The sequence below is a fragment of the Microplitis demolitor genome, chromosome 1 (assembly GCF_026212275.2).
Source record: "Microplitis demolitor isolate Queensland-Clemson2020A chromosome 1, iyMicDemo2.1a, whole genome shotgun sequence".
NCBI lineage: Eukaryota > Metazoa > Arthropoda > Insecta > Hymenoptera > Braconidae > Microplitis > Microplitis demolitor.
The window spans coordinates 1,608,514-1,627,567 of NC_068545.1; the positions used below are offsets into that span (position 1 = coordinate 1,608,514).

Consider the following 19,054-nt stretch of genomic DNA (forward strand, 5'->3'; position numbering starts at 1 on the left):
GCGCGAGTAGTAACAATTATTAATGAGAAAAAAAAGTATATTTTTTAATCAAATTAATACAATTATTGACACAAATGAATTTTAAGAAAATTATTAAATTTCAATTTTGAAATTTCGCGCCGTTGGCGCTGCTGCGCGTCACTTTACTCAACGTTCAAATTTTTGCTAAAGAGGGGGCGGTCGATGAATCGCAAAATCGATTGCTGTGTAATCAACCGACGGTTCGATAGCGGCAGTCAGTATCTTCGAAAATAGCAGCAGTAGTCCAGATTCATCTTTACGTTCAAATTGAAACCCAGTATTGCAATGGCGTCATGTAAAATTGTGCAGTGATTGTAAAATTTATTTGAATTGTGCAAGTGTCTATGGTGTAATTAGCATAATGCTTAGTGCTAGTGTAAAGTGTCAAGTGTTCAGTGCTAGTGTAAAGTGATGCTGATGGCTGATGGTGATGCTGACAACTTCCAAATTCCTGATCCAAATCATCTGGCATCGTCTGGTGGGGAAATAGCAGTTAAGTGACGTTTTTTAGCTGCAATACACTTGGAGCAATTTAATTCAAATCTCCAAGTGTATTAGGATACCCTTCTGCATATTATTTCTCTGCCAAGGTTTGTTCAAACACTCAAGTGTTTTTTTTTTTAATATTTCAAATATTTTTATCATATTCTGCCGCCATTTCATTTTCTTTTAAAAATTCCCTACATATTTAAATTACAACTGAAAAAACAAACTACATTTTTTTTTAACTTGCGAAGGGGTATTACGGACATACCAGCAGTAAATATTCCATAAAACAAAATTTTTAATTTTAAATTAGGAAACATTCAAGTTTTAAAAATTTGAATGCAAATTTAAACACAACGTCGGTAAGAGAGAAATTAATTGAAGAATTTATTAGTATTTCCACCTAGTGAAGCTTCTTTGAGAACAAAATCATCACTACCCAGCCTAAAAAACTAAACTCCGTGGAATAAAAATGATTTCCCCTACTCCAGATATTTTTCCCGCGAATTTTATTACAAAGGCCGAGTGTTCGCGAATTTAATTACTCTGTCAATCAGCTATTAATCATGATATCAATTAAATATTATTTTTAACAAAAATAACTTATTTATTATTTTAACTCGATGTTATGTGATACTGTTATTAATTCGTAAGTCAATTACTGGCATCAAAGGTAAGTATCCCGTTAAAATTCACCAGCAACTAAGAGGTTATGCTCTGGCTTTGCTGTTTAATTTTTTTTAATCCTTTGGTATTCGGAAATTTCCAGGCTCCATAAATTTATGTGAAGATGGATGACAATAAAGAAATATCTGATGTCTGTACTGTCACTAAAATAGTTCCTCCGAAGCCGAAAAAATTAGTCCAAGGTAATTAAAATAATTGTTATTAATTATGACATCTGTTTTATTTATTAAACAATTAATATAATAATAATGATTATAATTTCTTTAATAGCACGGTTACCATTTCAAATATTGACATCACCAGATACTCCAAATAGTTTAAAATCAAACAGTAAAAAGCGTAAATTATCATCACCTTCACCAAGTAATTGCAAATCTGACAAAGGGCCAAAAGTAGCAAGAAAAGAAAACACGGTATCAAAGATAAGTGACTTTGAAACTGATGACAAGAATAATAAACACAATGACACTGCTGAAGTTATTGATCTTGATGATCTTGATGATACTGACACTGTCATCAATCCTAAAAAACGCGGTGATGATGACAGAGGTGTCATGAAACCAAATACTTTGTTGAAGTATCTACAGAAATCATCAGAAGTTCCTTCTAAAGACAGTGCAGAGTCTGATAAATCCGAGAAACGAGTAAGACTGGATCCGGAAGCTGTCGTTGTGCTCAATAGGTGCGATGATGGAGCGAAAAATAAAGACACTGGTGATAATGAACCAGTTGGTGAAGTTGGAGTAGAATTTTCAGCGGAAATGGATGAGAAGGAAGCAAAGGAAGAGGATTCGAGTGTTGAAGTGATGGATATCTCGACAGCTGATGATGAATCGGGTTCATGTTCAAATAAAGACAAAGAACTTGATGATAAATCGGTTGATACTCTTGATAACAGTGATACCGAGTCGGAGACAACGACGTCCGAAGATGAGGATGACAAGAAATCAGATGATGAAAAGAAATCGGATGATGAAGACGATAAGAAGGACACGGAAAAAGGCAACAAGACGCCGACAAATAAATCTAATGAGCAGTTGGCGAAAAAACGTAAGGCTTTGACGCCGAAGCAGTTGTTCAGGAAAATGGAGAGCGAAAAGAAGCGCGAGGAGAGAGAAAAGTTGAAAGCTGAAAAAAAGAAAGAGAGGAATGAGGCGAGAAAGCTGAGACGCGAGAAGAAAGAAGCTGAGAAAGAGTTGAAGAGGAAGGAGAAAGAGCAGAAGGAGTTGAAGAAGCAGATGGAGATTGAGCAGAAGCAGAAAGAGAAGGAACGGAAAGAAAAAGCCAAGGAGGAGGACAAGCGCAAGCGAGAGGAAGCTAAGGAAGAGGAAAAACGTAAGAAGGAGGAAGAGAAATTGGAAGCTGAACGCAAGAAACAAAAAGCCGCGTCGACGTTCGCCAGCTTTTTTGTTGCTAAGAAACAGGAGGCAAAGTCTACAGTCGAGGAAACTGATGTCGGTGCTTGTAATTTTGAACCTTTTGAAGTGAAAGCTTACATGAAAGTCGCTCCTATTTCTCGTAGGACTCTAACTGATGATGAGAAATCGTTTTTTGACAAACTGGAGGATCGTACGATAGAGAAACTGTATTTACATGAAATAAAAAGTGATAAAACTAAAATACGCAGCTCCGATAAAACTTGGCCTTTTGAAGCCAGAGATGATGTCACTATTCTGGGTATTTATTTTATTTTATATATCTTATTATATTTTTTAATCCCTTTATATTTAAAATTTTATTATTTTCAAACAGAGGAAGATGATGATAATTTGAATTGCATTGATGCAGTTCCACCCGTCGAAAAGCACAGAATAAAATTACTTTTCTTCAGCGAAAACCGTCGCCCGCCTTATTGGGGTACTTGGAGAAAAAAAAGCAACTCGGTAACTCCCCGGCGACCATTCGCCAAAGACTCGGTGAGTAAAGTTAATTATTTATTTATTTATTTACCAACATTAATTACCAAACATAATAATTATCATTACAAGTACATAATAGTATTAAAATAGTAAGTGCGTGGCCGAAAATTTGGATCATAAAATCCATTAACTTTCCAGCCGATAACTCACTTTAATTAATAACTAAAAACTGAATTATTTAAAATAAAAAAAATCAGCTGTCGATTAGTTGCAATTAGTCAGAGATTAAACCTACAGTATATATTGTTTTAAAAATAGTATCTTATCATTAATTAATAATTAAATGTATACTGAAGAGGCTCGTCTGCCGTCTTAGGAGTTAGCTCATCAAACTTAGACGTTGATCTTGTTCCCTCGGTAGCCTCTGCCGCCAGGAAAAGTGTACGCGTTTTTTCTGTGGACTTTACGGTGCTTAGCCAAGTGGTCGCTCCTTGCAAATCTTTTGGAGCACATCTCGCAGGGATAAGGTTTTACACCTGAGTGAGATCTCCTGTGTCGGGCTAACTCGTCCGATCTACTGAATCTCCAACCGCAGCCTGCCCAAGTGCAGGCAAAAGGTTTCTCGCCTGTGTGACGTCTCAAGTGCGCTTTGAGATGTGAAGCTTTGGCATAAACCTGAAAAAAAAAATTAGTAAATTTCACTTGTCACTGGTTAATTTAAAAATAATTATGATAATAATCGTCCTTACTTTCAAACATCCTTGATAAGTACAAGGAAAACAACGATCGTCAGTAGTCTCCATGCTACGATTAGTATAATCATGAGTAGCCAAAGCTGCGTTGGCTGAAGTCGAGTACATCATGTTGCCATCAAACGGATTATTATTTAAATCCATACTGTTCTCCAGTGATCTGAGATCGATTCCCAGCACCAGCAGCGGCTCGTCGTGTTGTAAACTCGGCGGCGACTCTGTGGTGACTTTCGGCGGCGGCAAGTGAAGGAATCTCTCGCACCCCGGTGTACACATCGGAGTTCTCTCAGGCAACCCCGAGTTCCAGGTTTTGTCTAGACACCAGTCTAGCTCGCAGTCCAATTCACTGAGCTCGCTCAGACAAGGCGACGCCTCGGAGACACTTGTCGGCGTGTAGTCGCTCCACGCTTCTGTCTGGTAGCTACTTGAGTTCAAGTCCGTGTAGCTATCCAAGCTATCAACAACCGGGCTGGTAAAATTGCTCAGGTCCATGAAGTCCGAGTTCTCTAGACTGCAAGGAATCTCGTAGTCGCAAGGTAGAGTTGTGGGCGCTATTTCTCCCGTCTCATCCATCTTCAACCCCAGCACCGAGAAAAGTAATTCATCTGTCATTTTCTGAAAAAAAAAAAAAAAAAAAAAAAAAAAAGAAATAAAAAATAATAAATAAATTAGCAATCTGGCAGGATGACTACAAGTCGAGGCTATAAAAAAATGACAAATAAATAAATCAGCGGATGAATAATGACTGTACAGTTTGATGAAATCTCGTGTCCTCGTCGCACATGCATTACACCTCTCGGCGCACCTAAAAGATTCTTATCTGGTTCCCCCAATGCAATTTCAATTTCTCCCAGACGTTTCAATCAGGCATGTTGACAAGGCACGCTAAACAAAAGCATCGCACACGCGACTTTTACTATCTATCTATCTAAAACTACGAGTTTGTCTCTGTTATCAGCTATCACGCTCATGCAGTCAATCTAAAATCGCTAGTTTTAAAATCCTATTCATGCCCCTGTCTTCCGGCAAGTCATCCCGGGTACTAACTCAGCCTGTAACCCCCGGCGACGCGTTATGACTACTCATAAATATATATTTATATGCACTCGATGGCAAATTGTTTGGTGTTATGTACAATCTTTCTTAACTTGTAGTCGCTATCTGTAAGATGATGACCTCTGGTACTTGTGTTTCGTTTAGTTTTAATTATCATTCAAATTATCAAATCCTTTACTACTCTCATTACTAGCGGCTACTATAATCGTTAACAAATAGTTTATGTAATTAAACCAGTCGATAAGACCACTGACCAATAATTTATAACATGACTTATATGACTGAATAGTAATTAATCCTTGACCTTCGGTCACGTGTACTCACATCAAACATTGTCGCATCTTCAATCATCTTAACTTTTAATTGTATTATTTTTTTAATAAACTACCGGTTTAATTTTTAAGCTGCGGTCTGTGATTAATATTTTTTTAATTACAGTAAATAATTATTTTTAAAACTAAACGACTGAGGTTGGCAAGTAGTTTAATTTAATTAAATTAAATAGTCACTGGTAAAGTTGTCAAAAGATAGACCGTTATGGACGAATGACTGTCCGGAACTGATCCAGAACATGTAGCGACATTTAGAAGAAGGTGAAGAGCGAGTGCGAAGAGTCGGTGATAATGATCCCTCCACTTGGATTTAAAACGCCAACGCGTGCGAGAATTATTTTAGTTGATCTGGCCAGTGGAAAGAGACCAGAGATAATGAATTTGTGTGCTGGATGGGTGAACAAGAGGACTCTGATAAGAGACGGAAGATATGGGAAAAATAATAACTAGCTTTCGGTTGATCGGACAGCGTGTACGAGAATGGTACGGCGTCGCGAGGCTCTGAGATATCTGAGCTCTGTGCCACTCGGTGACGGCTCGCCGGTGGTTCCCCGGGGATCCATCGATCGACGCTCCGCTATCCAGACGCCTAGATCATTGTCGGGATCTGGGTACAAGTTAACGACTGGATGCTACAATAAGTTATTTCTGATCAATTAAATGCGACATTGAACAACACATGGCTTGAATTTATTGGTTTTTTATGCGACAACCAACACTTAATATTTATTAAATTATTTATAGGTCGAGATCCGTAAATAAAATGTTAATTTTTGGGTTTATGATTTGAAAATCATGGGAATTGGCGGTAAAGAATTGAGTGTAAAACAAAAGCATGACCTCGGACAATGTGCTGAACGTTGAGTAGGATTAATATCGCTGGCAAAGCATCAGCATGTCTACTAACCATCTCCAGATAATTGGAATAGATTTGTGCGATATTTAAGCACGCGGAAATTGCGTGAGTGCTCTTCAACATCCGCATTATTCGGTACAACAGAGTATAGAGACAGACAACAGTTAAGTTCAAGTATCACGATCCAGAGAATCGAAATTATCAAACCGCACGATATTTACAACTTTGAATTATTTTTTATCTCCAATTAGAGGTAGAGGGAGAGGGAGAAAAAATTAAAATAAAACAGACTTTGATAAATAAATATACACAAGTATATTAAATGGATAATTATCATGAAGAGAAACACACACATGGGGTTTTAATTTATCTGTTAAATATATTGTAACGAGATTTTATTTTACACACATTAGGCTTGTGAAATTGAAACCGATCGCGTTAAACTCGAGAGTCACTCATTCCTTATCCAAGTACGCCATCAGAACAGCGTTAACATGCGATGGATTTTCCATTTACAAATCTCCCTCCTATTTCATTGGGTTACGTCACCGCTGAGAGTTACTGCGAAAAATTAAAAGTTATTTTGGGACATCGGTATCTAATACAAAAAAATATGAAAAACAGTCGATCCTGTAGGCCAACTCCAGAATTTCCTGCTGTTTTCGAGCTCGAAAAATCGTTGGACCGAAAATTGACCGATTCGCACGTGCTCTGCCGCAATCAAAAGAATTTGTTGAGAGATTTGGTCAAACTCAAAAATAAATCGGTCACGCGGTTTACAAATTATGCAGAAAAAACTTCAAAAAAAAGTGATTTTCAATTTTTATTTTTCGTGTAACTTGTAAACTACTCGACCGATCAAGTTCAAAATCTAATCTGAGTCTTGGTGATCCCTTTCGATTATGCGAAATAATAGAATAATTTCCTAGGACTTCAAAATGTTGAGATCTGATGAAAACTCAATTTTCAAAAATCGGACTGAAACCATTAACTTCCTTATTTTTAAAATTTAAATTTCCACCGCGGGAAGTTTAAAATCATTTGAATAATTTTTTCTAGAATTCCATAGATTAAATGAATCACTAAATTATTAATCTTGTTTGTGCTCAATTGATGACGCTTTTCTATTAAATATATAAATATACGTTGCCTCACGCACGTATCAGCATCCACGTGCGTTCAATACCGCGTATGCAGTTCTAAACCGCTTCGGGGTTTTATCACGCGCACATGCTGCTCGCATCATCATCATTATCATCATCATCATCATAATAACAACAATAACAACAATAATAATGATCATCATCATCCATACCAAACAACTAAACTCAACTCGTTATAATAACGACTTACATTAACATCACACATAACCAGACGCAATCGATTATCGATCGATCGTATTTCTATCTCATATATGACATGATTGATTAAACATTACAGCCCAACTCTCAAGTCACTTACAAATAAAAAAAAAACAACAAACCTGATAATTTTTCTATTACCAAACGACAAATCATCGTCGAGTAAAAGCATCTGAGTAAATATAATCACCGGTATTAATAATATCAGACGTGTGATTGATTCTATCGAATTTATAATCCCGTATTTTTATTCAGTTTAGTTTATTTTATTTGCCATGCCCGGAGTAAATGAATAATGATTTATATCTGATAAAGCGGCCAGGTTTTTTTAGTGACCGTCGTCGCCGTCGTTGTTGTTGTTGTTGTTGGTTTAATTTACATGGCGATTTTTAAGTTGTTTATTTAGTAGATAAATGGTAGGCGGAACTGGATTAGCCCTGGGAGCATTATCCATTAGTCGATTGTGCCTCGCCGCAGCGTAATAGTAATGACGTCCCCAGTACACGCACTCGAGATTTATCGCGATTGGGGGATAAATTCTGGGCGATTAGTCCGAGCGTAATCTTGCGTGCTCGCTGCGGAACTCGATATATCATCTCGATTGGGCATAAAACAGATCATTACACATGGCCCGTCTTCCTAGTTCACTATACCCAGCATTAGTATTTGTATCATATTAAACAGTTTACGTATATTAATATTGGTAGCGGTCTTGGTGTGAGTATTACACATGTCGTTAATAATTTATCACCTTTAATCGTTAGATTTAACACGATTTTTTATCAGTATCCTGGTTTGCTTCAGATGAGTTAAATGTGTTGAGAAGAGACACTCATAAATATATATATATATATGGAAGTGTGTGTGCTAAGGGTATGACACTTGTACCCAGATGCTGGTAGTCAGATATATTTATGTAAAAGAGAGTGCGAAGAGAGCGGTCTCATCTAGTGAGGAAGAATCCTGTCACGAAGCGATAAGATAAAATTTTTCGAGTACCGGAAAGCTGTAGGCTGTTTAATGCGTCAACGATTTATTTAAAGTTACATAGCAAGTAATTAAATAAATTAAATAAAATAAAATAAACTTACGCTGCCGTGAGCTGCTCGAGTAAATAATATCACTGGTATTGTATAAAAATTTTAGTGAGTTAACGTGACGCAGGGGGTCCGTCGAATCAATCGATCGTAAGATGGTAAGATTGTGGGGTTCGCGCCCGATGATGATAATAAATAAATAACTCGGCGAGCATCTTCGTAATTGATGCCCGCGTACTGATCAAATCGACGTTGATTCATGAGAGACAGAGACCCACCGCGAACTTGCTTGTTCACTTGCTCACTTAAATGTTTTGTTTAATTATTTTTTTATATTTATTTATCAAATCTTTCTTCCTGTCGGGCTGATACTGATACTGATACGCGGCCCTTGAAAATTTTTGTTACACGATTCCGCGAGCAAGGTGATAGTTGTTATCATTTTTCTGGTTGCTAATTTATCAAAGATCTCATTGATCTTGTTGTACTTTTTGAGAGCCCCACATTAATTTAGCGGATAGTTAATGGATTATCGTGAGTCGCGGACGAGTATTAAAGAGTGCAACGATGCAGATGAGGTCCGACGGATCGCGACCCCGTACTCTTGAGTTCTCTTGTGTGACTAATGATTGAATAGAGGAATTAACTATAAAGAGTTTGTTTCTAGTCTCAACTGTATACTGCACATAATAATGTAAGCCGCTTGAGAGAGAGTGATATCACTCGACTCGAGGAAGTGCCTGATAGTGACCGACGTCCTGCTTATTCATTGTCACCACATTTCATTTAAATTAAATCTCGCTATATTTAAACTGACATTGAATAATTATATTTTTTATTTTTATTTTACATTTTTTTTTGCGCAACTTCATTGCGAAGTAACGAGATGCCTTTCCCACAGAATAAAAATTTCTTGACGCAAAAAAAAATTTTCATTCTGAAATGAAGACAAAAAATTTTTATGGTACTGAAGTTTGCTGACGTCTAATAATCTTTTACTTTTTAAAAAACCATAAATTATAAAAAAAAAAAACCTTTAAAAAATTGCATCTGTAGCTTTTTTAATTTTCTACATGTGCATATTTTTAGTTTTTTTTTTTCGTAATTAATTTTTATTATTAATATTTTTTTTTTTTTTTGAATAAGCGAGTGAGTTGGATTTTTCAATTTATTTTTACTTACTGATACTGGTACTGATGGAATTTGTTTCATTGCAGTGCTTTGATTATGAAGTGGATTCGGATGACGAATGGGAAGAAGAGGAGCCGGGTGAATCGCTGCGCGGTTCTGATGACGAGAAGGAAGAAGACCCTGATGACAATGAGTACGATGTCGACAATGAGTTTATGGTACCTCATGGATACTTGTCCGACGAAGAAGCTAAAGCCGACGGAGAAGAAGAAGAACACATGGTAAATTATTTTAATTAATTATAGAAAATTGAACAAATTAATATATTTCATTTTTATTTATATAGTCTGAGGAGTCACAGAAGTTTAAACTAAAAATTCTCGGTGAGCGATTCGAGGAAGAAAGAAGTGAAAAAACTTCTAAAATAAAACCTCGAGTCATTGGTTGTATTTGGCTGGGTCCTCTTAATTCTTATCCTGAAAACAGTGAGTATTTTTGTAGTTTTATTTTTAATGAAGGAATTGAGATGCTAATAAAAGTATTTTAAATTTTAGTTCCACCGAAGCTGGTTAATTTTTTAACTGCGCGGCAAATATGGGTGCGGGAAACTCCAGTTATTTTACAGAGCACTGCTGAGGCAGAGCTGTCTGATGACTGCGACGAGTCGGTGTCAAATAAAAAGTCTAGTTCAGCTGGTGCCAAGAAGACGTCAGTACCGGAAGACGCTTTGCCGGACCTGATTCGTCTTATACACGGCAACGTTAACGCTCGCGTTTTCTTGATAAAAGAATTTATCACATACTGGAACCGAAGGTATCCGAACGATGAGCGACGTCTGTCGAAAATTTCCGTTGGCAAGAAAATCCGGGAATTGGCTAAGCGGATGTCTTGTCCGGAAGAGGGTCCGATGCACTTGAAGACTTGCTGGTACGTTCCTGAAAATACAAGGAAAAAATATCTCACTGAAGAATTGACAATCCCGAACACCTGGAAGTATATTTTGACACCTAAACGTAAGAAAGTTAATGAAGCGTCTGAGCTGTCTGATAAAATCGATAAGGATTTAGATCGTGAGAAGGATAAGGAGAAGGACAAGGACAAGGATAAAGATAAAGACAAAGATAAAGAGAAAGAGAAGGAGAAGGAGAAGAAGAGTACTCCCTTGATTACCCAGTTTACCAAGAAAATAACTCAGGAGGAGATGAAGAGGCAACTGTGTGCGAAGCCTGTGTCGAGTCCGAAGCCTTCGGTTGCTCCTCCGACGAACAAACCACCAAAGAGGGTGGCTCTGATTTCCGTCGCTAGAGGCGAGCAGTTTCCCAAGGCTTCTTCATCTCCATCTCCATCTTCCATCATCACCGCTTTCTCTAAAGTAAACGCTAAAGCGACTCTTCCAGCAGCTTCTTCACAAGCCGGCTGCGCTGACAAGCCCATTACCATCGACGACTCATCTCAGAGTCCTAGAAAGAGTGAATCAGCGTCGAGTCAACCCAGCGAAACTGCTAAAGCCTCGTGTAATCTCAGTACCGCTGATAAAAATAGCAAAACAGATGATAAAAATGATGATGTTGCGATCGTTAGCGTTGTCGATGATGCGAAAGAGTAAACTCCCGTCTTCGGTATAATGATAGTCTCAGTTGTATAAAAAATTAGAATTGTTGAATGCCGTGCCGAGTTGAGATCTAAGCGAAACTTTTGAATCTTAACACGTTGCGTGTGAGACTGCAATAGAAACCGATGACTCGTTCCTTGCCACTGCTACCACTACTTCTACTACTACTTCTACTTCTACTACTACTACTACTACTATTACTACTACTACTACTACTACTACTACTACTACTACTACTACTACTACTACTACTACTTAGTTTATACTATTTGCTACTATTACTTCTGCATTTGGCACTATAACAACTGCAGCATACTGTGGCATTGGTGGGAATCAATGCGATTATTATCGTACACGATAATCGAGTAATAAATCGAGGCGCGACGCGATGCGCGGGGCCGACAATCAAAGGGAGGGGGAAAGCAAAATCAAAGATAAAGGTAAAGGCAAAAGCAGTCTCGCCCTTTCTCATGGCTATGGCTTTTACACTCGTTCTTCCTTTTCAACAATTCTGTGAGATTGATACTCTGGTGCGTTTTCTCCGACCAGTGTTCAACACTAAGCCTTTTTTATGTTGCTTTTATTATCCGCTTATTAAATACCGTTGGAATTATTTTAATATTATTCAGTAGTATAATATAGTATTGAATAAGTTTTTATAAATATATAGATATAAATTTTTGATATCCGATAGTGCCTCGATTTTTCGTTACGTCTATTTTGATAATTTATTAATAAGTATCTACAAATGATGCATTATATATATGAAAAAGTATCTTAATTGTTGAACAACAAAATAAATTTTTATAGAAATTACGTATGTAAATTATTATTTTTTTTTTTTATTCTTGTGGTAATGAGGCAGTTGATAGGATCAGGTGATTGTAAGCAATAATTAATAATGATGATAATTTTTAGGCCGAAGCTGACGTTTATTGTTTGATGTGACGAAGGTCAACACCGAAGGCTACTGACAGATTTGAAGCTTTTATTTTATCGATATTTAATGTAAGAAAGAGCGACTGCATTTACTTTCACGACATTCTTCACGCTCGATGACTAGTAACAGTTTGGTTTACATAAATATGCTGGAATTTGATGAGTAATAAAAATTACCAGTAAGGTCCAGGCCAGCAGAGGAAACGAGTAAGATTTTGTTACCTCAGGGATTTGATGACCAGATGATGATGACCATCTCTCGAATCAGTCCACTTGATACTTCAAATTATATTTATATGATGAATTATTATTTTTAAATATCAGAAATAGCAGACTCATATTTTAGATCATGATTCTGAAGTCAGCAGATAATTGAAAATTTTTGAAATTTTTTTTCAACAAATAAATTAAAAAAAACAAAAACTAAAAATATGCACATGTAGAAAATATAAAGAACTATAAGTGTAATTTTTTAAAATATTTTTTTTTTTAAATTTATCGTTTTTAAAAGAATTCAAAAATTATTAGACGTCAGCTCACTTCAGTATCATTTTAGATTTGAGTTTATTGTTCGTAAACGTTTCGCAAAAAATATATAAAAAGTATCAATGAGGTTTAGATATAATAGTAAATTGATTAGTAAGTTGATATTGAATAGAATCTCATAGTTTTCATCATAAATTTGTAGGAGCTGGATATTTGATTCAGAGTTGAAGGTTGATAGCTCGTTTGATAGAGGGAGAGAGAGAGGTGAAAGAGTTTGATGGTTTCTCAAATCTCTAGGTCGCTCTTGTATTTCTCATACATTGTGATCAAACAACAAGGGTATTTTACATGCTTTTCCGGCATCCAAAACTCCTAACGGGTAAAGCTCGTCCAATTACGCTTGATCTGCAGTCGTACCTGCAGTCTCCGGAACTTCCGGCGTCCATAGGAGTTGGGAGTTAGAAGTTGAGTTGGAGCGCCTGGAATGGGGCTTAGGGTGAAGGGTGGAGGAGAGTTTGCCGAGGGTGAGTATTCTCCGGGAGCTCTGGGAAGACGAGAGAGCAGTTGCCGGGTTCGAGTGGATGAGAAAGACGGGTTGCTCTGGATGGTTTTGTTGCAAAGGCTCTCGGTTGTCCCGACATGCAGCGCGGGTAAGGACTGCCCTGAAGAGCAGTAACGTCGAGAGAGTGCTCAGGTACAAGAGAGTAAAGTAGAGTATACTGAGTAGGAGTTGGAACTCGGTATCTCCACTCTATATATATACAAGGACTCAGCTCACATTTATATTATATATATATATATATATGTACATATATATTTACAGATGTACATATATACTTGGAGAGAAAATGGTAGCCAATGGCGTTGGCTCAACGTCGCTGCTACAGAGTATTGAACGTCTCCAGCAGCGCCGTCCAGATCTTTCTCTACCTCTTTACTCGCCTCGTCCTCGTCCCTGGGTCCTCGCCCTTGTGACCCAACACCACCACTTACTTCCACTTTAGTTCCTCTATCAACTTTATCTCGACTCATGGCGAAAAAAGTAAATAAAATGTAAATAGTTTAAAAAAATAAATAAAAAATAACCAGGGAATAATAAAGTTTTGGGTTTAATGACCAGGACAAAAACCTGTCGGCACCTAGCTGGATTAATATAAAATTCTGCAGCTGCTGTCTTATGCTAATCCCGCCCCCGAGCCTAACTGAAGGCCCTGCACGAGGATCGGAAAAAGTTGCTTGTTACTCTGGTACTTCCATAAATCTCTCGTTCCTAAGCTTAATCTGTTCACCGACGTCGCTATCTCTATCTCGTCTCATTTTATTTTTCCCAGTATATATCTGTTATATATTATAATTTTAAAATAATTATTTTTTCAAAAACTCGGGTAAAAACTGGCAGTGGCAGCAGCTGCGGGATTTTCATTATTTTCATCTTCATCCGTAAATTTAAATTCAAAAAACTTTAGCGCTGATTCCCGGTTCGACGATGATGAGGCCTGGGGTAACACACAAAATAACAACCCACGTATGTTAATATCGTTAAAAATGAAAGCGTGCTATTTAATAACCGCAGAATTTTTTTAACAAGTACGTGGTGGATTTCGTAGAACTCGAGGGGGTCTTCGTGGGACTGAATGGACAAGAATCATCATAAACAAGAGGAGGAGGAGGAGGATAAAGAGGATAAGAATGAGAATGAGAATAAGAATGAGAGTGAAATGGGGCGTGGGAAGGGGTGTGTGGAGACAAGAGAAGATAGGAGACGCATCATCAACCATACGATCCGTGGGAACGTCAAGAAGCTCCTTCGCAGTAGTACTGCTGCCGATGCTCGCGTGAAATTCGAAATGTAGATATTACTAACATTGCTGAGGCACATCTTCGCCATGGTCTTAAGGGACACATCTTTCCTGCTTTGCTGGAATCTCCGAGCTACAACTTGGCACGCCATATCCGTGACACGCCATTGGTTCGGTTCTTCTTCTTCTTCTTCTTCTTTCTTCTTTTCTATCCGCGCTTGGTCTTGCAGAGAAGCAGCAGCAGCGGCAGCAAAAATTACGCTGAGTCCCTGACTCCTGTCAGCGAAGATTGCACCCTCTGTGGATGTATATGGACGTGGATGTGTATGTTTATGTTTACAAGCAAGTAAAACAGCGAGAGAGCCAACTGATGTGTGTGGTCGCGGTAGACGGCTTAGTGCTGATGGTAGGTAGGGGAGTCTTGCACGAATCCCGTGGCGTGAGAACCAGGTGGAGATGAGCCTGCTGCCGGTGCTGGTACTTCTGACCCGTGGATTTCTCTGTTGTGGCGTAGCACGAGAGGAGCAGCATTCTAGGAAACTGAGGAATTTAATAACCAGCCTTGCAAGGTCGGTATGAGAAAAGAAAGTACCAGAGGAAGTGGACATAAGCTGGATATTAACGTCATTTTTGGTGAAAGGAGAGAAAGGAAGGAAGAAAGGATGTCGAGATGATGCTGATGTTTCTGATGAAACGTGTGGGAAACTGTTGGTTATTATGGAGATAGATCTCCTTCACCGGGATAAAAACCGGGGGTGGTTCGAGAGCCTGTCGGTCTAACGCTGCACGAGAGGTGAGGGATGACTGGTAGGTTACTCGTGGCAATATATCACCACCCTCTTGTCCTCCGTGAGACGCGCAAGCAAGCTTGATGTCGTGCCCACCTTTTCCCCGCTTTCGCTTCCTTCCTTACAGCGGTTGTCTCTCTCGCCCGGCAATCGATAGCTGGGCGTGTGAACCTAGAATAGCACCCGTGTCCTCATTCTTTAACTCATAAATACTCTAATAACAGCTTTGTCAACGGGATTACTCCTGTCTGGATTTATTACCTCTGATTATTTTTTCCACTGGGTTCGCTATGAATGTAGAGGGAAAGGAAAATGCCAAAACTAAAGCGAATGTGGTAAAGGTACAGTCCAGGTAAATTGAGATGTCGGCAAGTGGAGTATGGAAATTTTTCGAGGAGATAAAAAATAGAGGAAAGAGGTTGAGGTGGAGGAGAAAGAGCCCGTAGTGGATCGATGTGTCGCAGCGTGTCCAGTTCGCGAAGCGCTTGCGCCCTCGATTTGTCCTCTTGTCCTCCCACGAAGACGCTGCTGATTCGTCGAAACACCCTGGGAGTCCTCACGGTTTGTCACCGTCCGTGATCCCTTCTCTCGATTACGTGTCACCAACCAACTCATGGTGACACTCGACTACACCCTCTTCTACGCCCTTCAAGGCTGGTGTTTGAAAGCCTTTTTTTTTTATTTTCTACCACTCACTTCCTGCTGCCACACCTGCCCTAAAACTACTCATTATCATTGTTATTATGTCTAATCATGTGAGTTAGTTTTTGTAGTTGCGCTGGTGGTATTTAGTTTTAAAAAAAATAATTTAAATTATTTGGACGAGCAAGTAGATCAAGCAGAAGGGTCAGACACAAGACTTTTTAAGTAGATAACAATCGGATTATGATGATGATTAGTAGAGATGAGGATTTAAGACCCGACGTCCCTAAATGATCAATGAGCTTTTTTGTCCGCCGAAAACATGCATCTCTGATGGGATAAATAAGATAAGAAACTCAATTTCCGGAGCATGATGTAATTAACGTAAAGTTAATTATTTAAAAATAATAAATATAAATAAAAATAATATTAGACGGCAAAAAAAAGCAATGATGACATTTCGTACGACCTATCCCTCATTTCGATCTCATTGAGATCCATCCTCGAGAGCTCTCGAGCAGGGAGTGAAGAGTGAATACGAGGGAGTGAGAGGTATCGAGAGCCGACTTGGAATGTCGTTCTGGCCGGGGGGACAAACGCGCGACAGCGTGGATTGGCCGACTGCGGGGACAAAGGCGTGGTTTTCCACCATCGCGAGTCAGGATAATTGGATGGCGTCGCGACAAACTTAACAAAATTAACCGGCATATCAATTTAAAGTTTAACTTAAACTTTTATTTATAATTTAACTCACCGTAAAAGTGCATCGCATATCGCATCAACATTAGCATTAATATTGACGTCGACGTCGATGTGTTCTCACCGTCATCAAGATACCGGAGTACTGTACTGTAATCAAAAGACACGATAATTTTCATAAAATAATAATATACAAATATATATGTATATACTGTATATTAAAATAATATTTATTATATGAGAAATTTAATATCGCGTGTACGTTAATTGTCGTCATAAGGTCACGGGTGTCCAGTTGCATTAAAAAATAAGCGTAGAGCGTAGAAGGCAGTACATGATATGATGGTTTATATGAGTAGTATGTAAGTGTAGAGTGTACAGCAAGTGACAAGACGTGAAAATGGTAAGGAGGGAATTGGGAGGAGCTGAAAAAGTACTCTCACGGTATGGGCTGTCGTGTTGGAGGATAATTGGGACACTGCATTATCGCTTGCGTGCGATATAACGCGCGGGGTGCATTATATGCACACAGAACACAAGACACGTTAAAAAGACACGTGTGGGTACGAGTTTAAGTGCACGTAAGTGTGCAGTTGGGTGTGTGAGTGTGTGATTGGATAGGCGGAGATGGGTCGCGCGAGATAGCTGACCCTAAGTAAGGCTTGGAACCGGGAATGGGTATATCTCCGAGGACCATCTTCTTCTCCATCTGCAGCCAGCGTTACCTATCTACGTCATGATGCTTGATGCATGGCGTGGGCGTTCCTGCGTTCGTAACCAGAGGTTCTCATTTAATTATAGTCCACGCGATTTGCCGGTCTGTCTCTTCGCCTGTCTCTTTCTCGCCCATTTGTTGCCATGAAATCGAGCCTGTGCTGCACTTTTATTTACACTTATAACAACAACAACAACAGCAATAATAATAATAATAATAACATCAGCAACAACTGCAACGTCTCAGATAATAAAACATAAAAAGGTAATAAATAAATGAAAGTGATGGACACTTTCATCATGCGCTCATCAACCAGGGGTTAATCCTCATTAGGCTGTTATTAATGACTATTGTTGTATATATATATTGATAAATGGAATTTATCCCCTAGTAAATGGGCTCGTTTAGTTCCCATGCGAACTGAATGCTATTGATGTGATGCTAGACTGTCGGCAATGACCTTCCTCACGACTGCTCACGACTCACGTGAGAGATTTAATGAAATTCGTGGAAACTCGTGGGTTATTGCTATTTCCTAGCAACAGATTTAGAATAAGACAATTTAGAGTGGACGATTTCAGTGGACAGCTGGTGCTCGATCCCATTTTATTTGAGGGCTGGTGGTGGTGGTGGTGGTGATTGGAGCTTCTGCTTTCTTTTTCCTAAATACAAGCAATATAGAGAAGAGACGCTTATATAATAAGACGATAGCTGCAGCTATCCCATACATATCTACGGCTGCAAGAATCGAGACCGTAGCGTGTTATTATTTTTTATAGCGTTTCTCTTGAGGCCTGGGCTTGGGTACTATGTAGACCATCAGCCAAAGCCCGAGAGTAATTTGGCGTTTAGCGAGATATAAACGTTTGTCTGTGATCGCCGGGACGCATCTATAATCTCCGGGCAATTCAGGACACATGCAACGTTCGAAAATGCAGCTGCTGCTATTGCTCCTACTGCTGGCGTGCTGGGCAACTATTTCTTGTGAGAACCATGACGTAGAGCAAGAAATGAAATAGTATTTTATTTATTTTACCTTGTTCTTTTTTATTACCAGTTAAGCCCAATACCAAACAACAGCAACAGCAACACCAACATCAGCAGCAACAAGAACGCGGCTGCACACTTTCACCGGCAGATGATTCAGCTCTTGATACACTTGATTCTTTCATTGATTCATTCATAAATAATGATTGGCTGATTGGTATCTGTGATTAAATTTCTATAAACCAGAGACACCTCATTGGCCCGGTTATAAATCGAGTTAGAAGACACACAGGGTAATTGCATATACGATGCTGTGATTATTGTGCTTTTATTTTACTCTTTGCTGCGGATATCGTGATTACTGATGGTAGAAAGAGGAGGCTGCTCTTGTTTCTTTTGCTGGCTTCTAAGCCAGCGATGTCGGTCGCGGTTCTCGGCAATGAAGGATTGGGATGCGGCCAACAACAAGAACAAGACCAAGACCAAGACCAAGACTAAGAGGATGTAGGGAAGAGAATCAAGGGGGGCGCCATGAAGAGAGCAGAGGTTACTTTTAATGTCTCGCGTCACGCAGCCCAAGGCGGAGAACGCGCGATGCCTCGCCTCTCTTTTACTTTTTCTCTCTCATTTATACTCGCTCCCTCACTCTGTTCGCTCGTCTCCTTACTAATTTGGCGCCAATTTCCAAGCAACTTCTCTCTCTGAAAAAACTAACCGAACCATATACCTCTATACTCTTGGTAAGCTCTGATTAAATGCTACCACGTCGCGTCTTTCAAGTTGATTCCCACACTCGTGGAATCCAAAGA

At 38.9% G+C, this 19,054-nt stretch overlaps 2 protein-coding genes across 3 annotated transcripts; one reads left to right on the forward strand and one right to left on the reverse strand.

The window, feature by feature from the left end:
• Positions 1-971: 971 nt before the first annotated feature.
• Positions 972-11,943, forward strand: LOC103569245 (chromatin assembly factor 1 subunit A). The gene is made up of 7 exons (XM_008546442.3): positions 972-1,180; positions 1,277-1,376; positions 1,465-2,871; positions 2,947-3,110; positions 9,665-9,859; positions 9,925-10,063; positions 10,133-11,943. The coding sequence occupies exons 2-7, from the start codon at positions 1,298-1,300 to the stop codon at positions 11,182-11,184; spliced, it is 3,036 nt and encodes a 1,011-aa protein (XP_008544664.1). The 5' UTR covers positions 972-1,180; positions 1,277-1,297; the 3' UTR covers positions 11,185-11,943.
• On the reverse strand, positions 3,122-9,081 carry LOC103569226 (Krueppel-like factor 16). 2 transcript variants are annotated; one of them, XM_008546429.2, is made up of 3 exons: positions 8,502-9,081; positions 3,803-4,420; positions 3,122-3,728 (listed from the first exon to the last, which is right to left on the reverse strand). In XM_008546429.2, the coding sequence occupies exons 2-3, from the start codon at positions 4,415-4,417 to the stop codon at positions 3,447-3,449; spliced, it is 897 nt and encodes a 298-aa protein (XP_008544651.1). In that variant the 5' UTR covers positions 4,418-4,420; positions 8,502-9,081; the 3' UTR covers positions 3,122-3,446. The 2 variants fall into 2 exon arrangements, with proteins under 2 accessions (XP_008544651.1, XP_008544643.1); XM_008546421.3 differs by lacking the exon at positions 8,502-9,081 and adding an exon at positions 5,186-5,605.
• Positions 11,944-19,054: the final 7,111 nt, after the last annotated feature.